The sequence below is a fragment of the Trachypithecus francoisi genome, unplaced genomic scaffold (assembly GCF_009764315.1).
Source record: "Trachypithecus francoisi isolate TF-2019V2 unplaced genomic scaffold, Tfra_2.0 Lachesis_group7, whole genome shotgun sequence".
NCBI lineage: Eukaryota > Metazoa > Chordata > Mammalia > Primates > Cercopithecidae > Trachypithecus > Trachypithecus francoisi.
Window position 1 is genome coordinate 59,339,488 of NW_022681472.1, and position 11,684 is coordinate 59,351,171.

General features: G+C 38.4%; 1 protein-coding gene and 1 long non-coding RNA gene across 4 annotated transcripts in view; one reads left to right on the forward strand and one right to left on the reverse strand.

The window, feature by feature from the left end:
- FZD6 (frizzled class receptor 6) overlaps nt 1-2,533 on the forward strand; it is a 36,077-nt gene extending 33,544 nt beyond the window's left edge. For 2 of the 3 annotated variants that reach the window (XM_033202363.1, XM_033202364.1), the window contains one exon: nt 992-2,533. In XM_033202363.1, the coding sequence (XP_033058254.1) occupies nt 992-1,160 (169 nt within the window). In that variant the 3' untranslated portion in view covers nt 1,161-2,533. The remainder of the gene's footprint in view (nt 1-991) is intronic. The other variant, XM_033202362.1, reaches the window with a different exon arrangement.
- The window catches only part of LOC117078858, a 130,008-nt gene extending 121,439 nt beyond the window's left edge, over nt 1-8,569 (reverse strand). Inside the window, exon 1 of the long non-coding RNA XR_004435182.1 lies at nt 8,511-8,569. This is a non-coding gene — a long non-coding RNA (uncharacterized LOC117078858). The remainder of the gene's footprint in view (nt 1-8,510) is intronic.
- Between the last annotated feature and the right edge of the window lie 3,115 nt (nt 8,570-11,684).

An 11,684-nucleotide genomic window follows, 5' to 3' on the forward strand; every position in this document is an offset into this window, starting at 1 on the left:
CATTTTAATTCTGTCTAAAAGGGGTGTTACCCTATACAAAATTATAATGTGTCATTTTATCTAAAATTATTTTATTTTCTGAACATGAAAAGATATTGACATTATCTTGAATGAGTTTTCTCAATGGCCATAGGTGACCAAAACACAGGTAAGCCAGAATGCAAACAGCTAATTGCATTAAGATCTCAAAGTTATCTTACCTAACCCTCTCCGACTAGGCTAAATGCACCTTCTCTGTGTTCCTATGGCAGCTTTCATATATTTGGATTGGAATTAGATACATGCTTTATCTTCTAGTAGATTTGTAACCTTCTCAAAGGGAAAGCTGAAGTCTTACTCATCTTTATGTTCCCAATTTCTTACACAGTACTGATCCATGGTGGGAAATCAATAAAACATTTGTTAAACTGAGGACAGGAATCCTGCCTTATTAATTCTATTCCCCATGAGACTCCATGTTCAGCCTATATATGAGTAGTGCTTGATGAAGTTTCTGAAGTCAGTGAATATTATATTTTAAAAAATTATTTGGCCAGGCATGGTGGCTCACACCTGTAATCCCAGCACTTTGGGAGGCCAAGGTGGGCAGATCACAAGGTCAGGAGATTGAGACCATTCTGGCTAACACGGTGAAACCCCATCTCTACTAAAAATACAAAAAATTAGCCGGGTATGGTGGCACCCATCTGTAGTCCCAGCTACTTGGGAGGCTGAGGCAGGAGAATCTCTTGAAACCAGGAGGCAGAGGTTGCAGTGAGTCGAGATCACGCTACTGCAGTCCAGCCTGGGCAACAGAGTGAGACTCCATCTCAAATAAAAATAAATAAAAACAAAAATTATTTGTATTTTGAAGTGTTAAAGTACACCTAAAGACTTTTAACTACTTATTCTCTGATAAAGGTGGACACTGGTGAGGGGTTAAACTCATGAAAAATGGCATCATATTTGTGCTTGTGGATGTGTGTGTGTCAACGTTTTTTCTTTTATCTAGGATTAGTCCAAAGAGTGATATTACTGACACTGGCCTGGCACAGAGCAACAGTTTGCAGGTCCCCAGTTCTTCAGAACCAAGCAGCCTCAAAGGTTCCACATCTCTACTTGTTCACCCGGTTTCAGGAGTGAGAAAAGAGCAGGGAGGTGGTTGTCATTCAGATACTTGAAGAACATTTTCTCTCATTACTCAGAAGCGAATTTGTGTTACACTGGAAGTGACCTATGCACTGTTTTGTAAGAACCACTGTTACATTCTTCTTTTGCACTTCAAGCTGCATTGCCTACTGTTATACTGGAAAAAATAGAGTTCAAGAATAATATGACTCATTTCACACAAAGGTTAATGACAACAGTATACCTGAAAACAGAAATGTGCAGGTTAATAATATTTTTTTAATGGTGTGGGAGGACAGAGTTAGAGGAATCTTCCTTTTCTATTTATGAAGATTCTACTCTTGTTAAGAGTATTTTAAGATATACAATGCTATTTTACTTTTTTGATATAAAATCAAGATATTTCTTTGCTGAGGTATTTAAAACTTATCCTTGTATCTTTTTATACAGATTTAGAAATAAGCTTATATGTATTTGAACTTTTTTGAAATCCTATTCAAGTATTATTATCATGCTATTGTGATATTTTAGCACTTTGGTAGCTTTTACACTGAATTTCTAAAAAAATTGTAAAATAGTACTATTTTATACTATAAAAAAAGATATACCAAAAAGTCTTTTAATAGGAATTTAACTTTAAAAACCCACTTATTGATACCTTACCATCTAAAATGTGTAAATTGTATAGTCTCATTGTTTGAGGAATTTCACGGATCTAAATTATGTAACTGGAATAAGGTGCTTACTCAGAGTGTCCACTGTTGATTGTATTATGCTGCTCACTGATCCTTCTGCATATTTAAAATACAACGTCCTAAAGGGTTAGTAGATAAAATGTTAGTCTTTTGTATATTAGGCCAAGTGCAATTGATTTCCTTTTTTTAATGTTTCATGACCACCCATCGATTGTATTATAACCACTTACAGTTGCTTATACTTTTTCTTTGTTTTAACTTTCGTTTTTTAACATTTAGAATATTAAATTTTGTATTGTACAAATGTAAAATTTGTATCCTTCTCAGACATTTTGTAGAATTCATTTCGGCAGCTCACTAGGATTTTGCTGAACATTAAAAAGTGTGTTAGCGATATTAGTGCCAATCAAATGGAAAAAAGGTAGTCCCAATAAATAAGACACAATGTTTTTATACAACATACTTAAAAATATTAAGGAGTTTTCTTAATTTTGTTTCCTATTACGTATTATTCTCTGAACAAGGTTTTCTGATGCTTTTGGTTTTCTCTCCATTTAGCATTTGCTCTCAGTTTTTTTCTCTATTTAGCATTCTGTTAAGGCATAAAAACTATGTACTGTATGGAAAATGTTGTAAATATTACCTTTTCCACATTTTAAACAGATAACTTTGAATACAAAAACTTTGTTTTGTGTGATCTTTTCATTAATAAAATTATCTTTGTATAAGAATTATGGAGTATTCTGTGGTTAGGTATAGTAGTTCTGGCCGAGGAAGTAGTGTTATTTTTTAGATTAGTGACTCCATGACTGATAAGTCAGAAGCTTCTTTTTAACTTTGAAGGAGAATACAGTCAAGACTCTTGTTTTTTGTCACGATTTCTCTCCAAAAATGTAAACTATACAGCTATATTAAGTGTAACTTTTTAAAGCCAGTAGGAAAGCTATGGGGTGTGGGGAGTGAAGCAAAAGGAACCCCAGGACGCTGTTTTCCTCCTAACAGTGATTAGGTGATACAGACAAACCTCCCAAAAAAGAAGGCTAAAAAATATGGATGAAATAAAACAGTAGGCAGATTTCTGTGATGGGGGAAAAAAAGAAGTAAAATAATATTACCCCCAAACATTAAAAAACTAATAAGATAGTGAGGAATTGCCAGGTTTCTCGCTATGAAGCCCAACATTTGGAGCTGCTTTTGCCCAGGAGCATTTGATTACTTGGAAAGGGTGGCTGAGAAGTGGAACAGTGTTGTTGACAGCCTCAAAGGGCTCGAAGACAAGGGGTCTGCAACCACCCTACACTTAGAATTTTGACCTCAAAGGGCTGGATCCTAAAAGTACATGTGAGTTGTACATAAAGCAGCCCTGCTTCAAGTTGTCTGGGTAGATAGAAAAAAGCTCAAACCCTGAAATTAGATTAAGGTAGCTCTGGATTAGTAATACCCTCAAGCACCAGGTAAATGAAAACCTTCTCTGGAGGAAGAAAATGTTATTTTATATACTCTAGAAGTACCACAGTGCTCATCATACAATCAAATAATCAGGTATGCCAAAAAGACTATTTTTGTTCATTAAAACATGAACAAGAATTGGCACAAGCAAGAGAAAAAGATCCCCAGGTACTGCTGAAGTATTACTAGACATACATCATGTAAATTAAAAGTACAAGCAAGGAAAACAATAAGATACTACACACCTATAAGAATGGGCAGCACATAGTGACTTCCTTCCAAGAATCCAAGTACAGGTGGTACAGGGAGAGTAGCATTTGCAGTGGAGAAACCTGACAAACTCTCAGTGAGAGGTACCTCACTACTCAGAAGGCGAACAGTCAAGAGTGGTAAGTCATGTTGAGAGTGTTACCTTTCATATGATGTGATGAAAATTGCAGTTTACCTCTGAGCTTCCCAAAACCTATAACCTCATTCTAGTTGTGAAATATGAGATGAATCTCAGCAGATGGACATTTTACAAGATAGCTGACCAGTCCTCAAAAGAAATTAAAATCCTCAAGAACAAGGAAAGTTTGGGAAACTATCACAGCCAAGAGGAGCTGAAGGAGACATGACAACTAAATGTAATGTGGTATCTTGGAAAAGAAAAAAGCACGTTAGATAAAACCTAAGGAAATTTGAATAAAGCTTAGTCATCCAAGTCAGCTAAATGTTCTTTAATTGTGTGTGATAATTTTCTTCCTTCTGCTTGCTTTTTCCACCTTTTAGTCAGATATTGAACTCCTTGATGAATCCTTTAATTTTCTCATCTTTCCTCTTCTTTTGCCCATCTCTTGGGATTTTTTCCTTGAAACTTTATTAAATGTATTTTTTAAATTGTGTTTGAAGTTTTTGGCTATAATTTTTTAATTTCACAGCATTTTAAAAATTGTGTTCTTTTTAAGTACCTTTCTGTTTTATGATTATTTTATATATGCTGTATTTCAAGATACACAATTTACTTCTTAAAGATCATATGGGAAACATTAATTTGTAATATTTATTTTGTAGCAGGTGACTTTATTAAAGTCCCTCAGTCCCTCTAATAATTTTGCAGTTGATTTTTCCTGGATTTTCTAGGTGGATGATCTTTTCCTCTCAAATAATGGTAATTTTATTTCTCAGATATAAGCTGGAACTTCTAGCCAGTTAACATTAATAGTAGTAGCAGTAGACATCCTTGTCTTGTTTCTTTATTTTAAAGAAAATGCCTATAGTGCTTCATCATGAAGAACAATGTTGGCATTCAACATAAGATAGGTATTTCTTAACGAGTTAAAAGAATCCTGCAAATCAAAACCACAATGAGATACCATCTCACACCAGTTAGACTGGCAATCATTAAGAAGTCAGGAAACAACAGGTGTTGGAGAGGATGTGGAGAAATAGGAACACTTTTACACTGTTGGTGGGATTGTAAACTAGTTCAACCATTATGGAAAACAGTATGGCAATTCCTCAAGGATCTAGAACTAAATGTACCATATGACCCAGCCATCCCACTACTGGGTATATACCCAAAGGATTATAAATTATTCTACTACAAAGACACATGCACACGTATGTTTATTGCGGCACTATTCACAATAGCAAAGACTTGGAATCAACCCAAATGTCCATCTGTGACAGACTGGATTAAGAAAATGTGGCACATATATACCATGGAATACTATCCAGCCATAAAAAAGGATGAGTTTGCGTCCTTTGTAGGGACATGGATGCAGCTGGAAACCATCATTCTTAGCAAACTATCACAAGAAGAGAAAACCAAACACCGCATGTTCTCACTCATAGGTGGGAACTGAACAATGAGATCACTTGGACTCGGGAAGGGGAACATCACACACTGGGGCTTATCATGGGGAGGGGGGAGGAGGGAGGGATTGCATTGGGGAGTTATACATGATATAAATGATGAATTGAGGGGTGCTGACGAGTTGATGGGTGCAGCACACCAACATGGCACAAGTATACATATGTAACAAACCTGCACGTTATGCACATGTACCCTAGAACTTAAAGTATAATAATAATAAAAAGAATCCTATTCCATCTTAATAATTTTTTTTTAATGAGCAATATGTACCGAATTTTATCAAATGCCCTTTTGCTACCAGGATTAGTCAGTATGAAGCTAACTTCTGTAACAATCCTCAAAATCGTAGTAGCTTTAGAAACTTATTCATGTGACAGGTGTGAATGTTCTTGAGGTAGCCTTCCAAATTCAAGCAACCACCACTTCCATCTTATGGCTCTGCCATCTCTCTCACTGAGTGAGAAAGAGAGAGAGTAAATGATTGCACAGAAAAATGTTTCATGAGCTAGAGTTGAAAGTGACATGCAACATTTCCAGCTGCATTTCATTTACCAGAACTCAGGCATAAATCTAGATGTCTTCCTGACAGGGAGGAGAAACAGATTTACTGAGCCACTGGCCAGCATGTCAGTCTACTAACGTGATGTGTTAAATAAATTTCCTAACATAATGCCATCCTTTCATTCCTTGAATAACCCTACTTGATCATGATGTATCATTTAATACTTCTGGATTTGATTTGTTAGTGATTTATTTAGGATTTTTTAAATGTGCATCTATATCTACCTATATTATAAATGATTTGCCAGCCCTGGGCAATATTACAATATTTGTAATAAACAAGCTTGAATTTTAAAAGTATTTATTTTTAATAGCAAAATTCAAAAGCATTATTTAATTTTTTTAAAAAGCAGTTTTTCTTTTTCATGTCACCAGAGTCTTTGAGGCACCACCCCCCCCAAAAAAAGCCTGCTGTGGACCAGCCTGACAAACATGGTGAAACCTTGTCTCTACTAAAAATACAAAAATTAGCTGGGCATGGTGGCGGGTGCCTGTAGTCCCAGCTACTCAAGAGGCTGAGGCAGGAGAATTGCCTGAACCCAGAAGGTGGAGATTGCAAGTGAGCCAAGATTGCGCCATTGCACTCCAGCCTGGGTGACAGAGCGAGACTCCATCTCAAAAAAAAAAAAAAGTCTGCTGTCTCAGAAAAAAAGGTGAAGTTAATTTTTATAAGAATTACATAGCAGTTTTCAGCCAAGAAAGTTAAATTACATAACGCATTTACATTTACAATAACAAAATTGGCATGAGCACTGTGCAGCTAAACCCAACAGCAGCAAAGTCTGCTAGAAACCCTCACTTTGAAAGCCTGCTACAAACCTTCAACAAAATTTCATGAAATGCCATGTTTCAAAAAGACTCAGAACACACACTGGGATCCACCACTGCTATGCTGTTCATGGTTCTGAAGAACTCTTCCCTACACTTTCTTAATCAAACTAGACTGAAAACAGATCATAATTACCAGCCATCATCAAAGTCACAGTTTTAGTGCTTTCTTACTCTTTCATCTTCTCAGAAACGTACCACAGGTAGGTGTTTCCAGTTCCTACTGCTGGAAAGTTTTAACCTTGCCAAGCAGGCAGTTACTCTCAGGAAATGAAAGATATGATTTGTAATAACCACAAGAAGTCCTGCAGTTGCTTTTCTGCATGGAAAGCATGATATTTAATACCTCACTGCCCACTGCACAAGTCAGATACTTAAATTCCAAGTTTTAACCATGGCCCCTGTAATCTGTCATGTGCAGAAGAATCAAAACTTTCATTAACTCACAGTGAAAATGTGTCCACAAAGAGCGAGAAAAAATTAAAAGTTTAATCCAAAATGATCAAAGACATTGGGATCCAGAGCCAGGCAGTAGTGAAGAGCAGCATAGTAAATTTCATTATGAATATTACTGCAGGATGGTAGCCAAATGGAAGCAGTATGGAAAGAAATACAATGAAACGAAAAGGAGAAAAGACTTGTGGCAGTAAATACTAATTAGAAATAAAAACAGATGGAAAATTATTGCTAAGGTGAGTCAATTTAGCAGCCAGTTCTGAGGTTTGTATTTTCTATCCCTAGAAGGAAAAAAGAGCCAGAGAAAACGTTGAAGAGCAGGTTTTCTAATTTTCCACCACAAAAAGAAAAAAAGGACATGAAGGAGGATGAACCTACTTAAGTCTTGATAGAAACATCTTAGAGAAAGTTTTCAAATAAATTATTTTCTAAACACATGCCATAGTTCATCTTCATTAATACTGAACACACTTTAAGTATTTTCTACTATTTCACTTAGATTAGGTTTTAACAAACATACCTAGTGTAGAATCTATAAAGCTTACATTTAATACCTATGTTTATATACTATTAATTATAATAATTATAATGATAATACATTTAGAATATGTTGAAAAGAGAGGCACAAAATCAATAGAGATTAAGAAAAAAATTTTTCTAAAGTTGCACGAAAATGAAATATCTGAATATCTTTTTTCCCAAGTGCTAACTAGAGTAAAACTGTCTAGTTTGTGGGTTTATTTCCTCAGGGACCTATTCTAGGATCTAATTAGTTTCACTATCAGGAAATACATAAGTCTGAATATACATACTACACATTATCTAGAGAAACTGACCAGCAAGGTAAGAGCTTCCCTCATGGTTTTAGTCCTTCCTGTCAGCCCAGTGTCCCCTCATGAGAATTCTCATAAAACAGAAACCTTCAGACTTATAAACAAAGCTGACCACTGGCAAAACCCTTACTGGCATTTCCAGCCTCTTAACCACCACCTCTATTAGTGCAGGCTCCATGTGAAAAAGAATGACATGCTGTGTTTCTGGAGCTGACCTTGTTGGCAGGCTGTGGGCAAATAAAAGGTACAGTAAAACAAAACAGGAGGGCTGTGTTTCCTCAACTGACAGGCATCACTGCCTCCTTGTCACGCATCCTCAGGCTCTGGGGAGGCCTTTCCAGGCTTACCACATGGACACTGAGCAGTCCAAAGGTGTTCTTTTATGAAAGCAAAGACCATGAACGTGGCATACAACACAACCCAAAGTGGGGGGAGGGTGCCTCAGGGGCACTGTAGACAAGGCAGAGTCTGGCTACCTGGACACTCTGAAGAGACCAAACACAATATAAAAACACAGCCTCAACTCAGTAAGAGTACAGAGTGACAGGGAGACTGCATTCACCCTCACAAGGGGGACGAACATCTAAAGAATTAGCAGGTAATCCATATGAAATCTAACTGCATGGACATGGAAGATTCTTGTATTAGTCTGTTCTCACGCTGCTCATAAAGACATACCCAAGGTTGGGTAACTTATAAAGAAAAGAAGTTTAATTGACTCACAGTTCCACATGGCTGGGGAGGCCTCACAATCATGGCAGAAGGCAAAGGGGAAGCAAAACTATCTTACACGGCAGCAGGCAAGAGGGCATGTGCGGGGTAACTCTCAGCATCAGATCTCGTGAGACTTAATTCACCATAACAAGAAAAACCTGCCCCCATGATTCAATTACCTCCCACTGTGTCCCTCCCGTGACATGTAGGGATTATTACAATTCAAGGTGAGATTTGGATGGGGACATAGAGCCAAACCATATCAATTCCCAAAATATTTTCAAGCACAAAAAAACTTGCAAAATTATACTTACACAATAATACCATGTATATAAACAACCTCCACCCCACAGAACCACACTAATATTTTCTATTATTACTTACACATGTATCTACAGGTATAATGATACCATGTGTGTTAACAACCTTCACCCCATAGAACAATACTATATGTTTTCTATGGTTATATGTAAATAAATGCATACGGGAAGTTGAGGAAAATATAGAAACATGGGTTATCTATGTGGAGAGGGTCAGTATTGTAAGTGATGATCAAAGCAGACTTTAGCCTGATCTGTAATGTAAGGGGACTCTATTAATGTATCATATGTAATCATTAAGAATCTCCTTATTTATTTACTTATTTATTTTGAAACAGAGTCTTGCTTTGTTACCTAGGCTGGAGTGCAGTGGCGCAACCTTTGCTCACTGCAACCGCCGCCTCCTGGGTTCAACTGATTCTCCTGCCTCAGCCTCCCGAGTAGCTGGGTAGCTGAGATTACAGGTGCCTGCCACCACGTCCAGATAATTTTTGTATTTTTAATAGAGACAAGGTTTCACCATGTTGGCCAGGCTGGTCTTGAATTCCTGACCTCAAGTGACCCGCCTGCCTTGGCCTCTCAAAGTACTGGGATTATAGGCGTGAGCCACCGCACGCAGCCAAGAATCTGCCTTTTTAAAAAGAAAATCCACTAAGCACAAATCTAGCTAATTTGTGGGTTCAGCCACACCTGCCTGAGTCTGGGCCTGATGCAGCCATTGTTTCTGAGGATGTGGGCCACACACCTGCAGGCCAGGGAGGGGCAGCCCACACCGCTGAGGTCAGGAAAAGCCACCGGTGCATCCAGTTTAAACTCCCTTTGGCTCCTCGATCCTGTGCTTCTCCTTTCTCTGGAACCACATTCTCTTTAGTTGGCAATCACCACATGTTTATTGGGAACCTCTGTGCCTGCTTCTTTGTCTTCAGTGCCTTCCCCAGATTTGACTCCCACCCCCACAAATAAAGCACAGACCTGCTAATTTGTTCCCGCACCGGGAAGATGGAGGAGCCTCCCAGGGTGAGACATCAGGGACAAGACGAAGGAGACAAAGCTGAGGTAGGCTGCGTTCAGTGGAACACCCACCAGGGCCGATTCCTCCTGTCCACACCCTAGTGCATACACCACCAGTACCTCAAGTGCTGCCAGCAGCAGGCAACTCATCACCACAATTTTACTTCTATGTGCCTCAACCTCAAGTTGCGAAACTGCTCAAAAGTGCGATCTGAGGTTAGGGAGAATCTAAGGCATTTGTGGCTTTCTGCAGAAGATAAACCCCTGTTCTTCTCTGGAAACTCCAGCAATATATTCACCCATGTCCCTTAGAGCCATGCAGTTATCCAGGCCCTTGAGTTCTGGACAGAGGAACAGGAACCCATGGAGCTAAAAAAGTTGGCTGTTTACGGCTCGCTTTGTCCTAGTAGCCATGGCTAGGTGTTCATGGGGACTACCGAATTTTGATCAGCAGTTCCCAACTTGCTGGATAGTTCCTACATAGGCTGAACTGCGAAGGGCCTAAGTTTCTTGTCTGTACTTGCCTACTGCCTAAGCTGCTAAGAGATTAGGTTTTGATTTTAGAATTTAACCTAGTCCCTTCCCTCTAGATCAGATGAGTCAACTTTTCCTCTTAACATGTTTGCCAATAGCAAAAATAACTTTCCTAACCATCTGACACTTAAACCAAAGAGTCATTATTTTTAAGCAAGAGGACAAAATGTTCCAATAAGAATACTTAATACATCAGTGAAAGATAAGCCCCGGTTGTGGCCTGGGAGACCACTAGAGCCTCCCAAAGATATTCTTCTATCACTGCTGGATCTGCCATTCAACCTCTAGAATATAGCCAAGAAGAAAGAGCATATTATATTTTGACAAGATAACATACACACTATAGACCCTGAACTCAGTGACTCACAAGAGTTTTTTCTGTCTTTAAAATTTTTGTTTTGTTTTGTTTTGTTTTGAGATGGAGTCTTGCTCTGTCACCCAGGCTGGAGTGCAGTGGTGTGATCTCATCTCACTGCAACCTCCGCCTCCTGGTTTCAAGCGATTCTCCTGCCTCAGCCTCCCAAGTAGCTGGGACTAAAGGCATGCGCCACTACACCCAGCTAATTTTTGTATTTTTAGTAGAGACAGGGTTTCACCATGTTGGTTGGCCAGGATGGTCTTGATCTCTTGACCTTGTGGTCTGCCCGCCTCGGCCTCTTAAAGTGCTAGGATTATAGACATGAGCCACTGCACCCAGCCAAAAGTTTTTTTTTAATTTTTTAATTGACACATAATAATTGTACACATTTGTGGGATACACAACAACATTTCAATACATATATAGTGATCACATCAGGGTTTGGGTTGATTTTATGGTTTTTTGCAGAACTAGAGGCTGATATTCAGACTGGGATACATGTTACAGTTCCTCCTCCTCATTGTCTGGAAGTGGGAGGAGGTGATAAAGTCCACTGTCATCTGTACTTCAAGCTCTAGACCAGGTCCTCATGGCACAGAACTCGAGATATACCAAGGAGTTAAGATTATGTCTCATACATAGAACAGAGACCCATGGAAATAATAGAACCTTATGGTTTTTAAAATATTTTACTAAGACCCTTTTTCCATATTTCTCTGGATCTGGAAACAGGACCATTTATTGGTTATAAAGCCCTGTTTACTAAGGCAAATTAAAGGGTGTAATTGGCATCCTAGGTTTTAAAATTTATAAATATCAAGTGCATGTCTCTGTGTGTGTGTGTGTGTGTGTGTGTGAAGCTTTTGGAACACTACTTAAGAACTCCTAAGAAAACCCCAAGTCAAGCCTCCATCACACACACTCAGGTAAATGGGTCTGCTCTGAAGACCAAATTTTGCC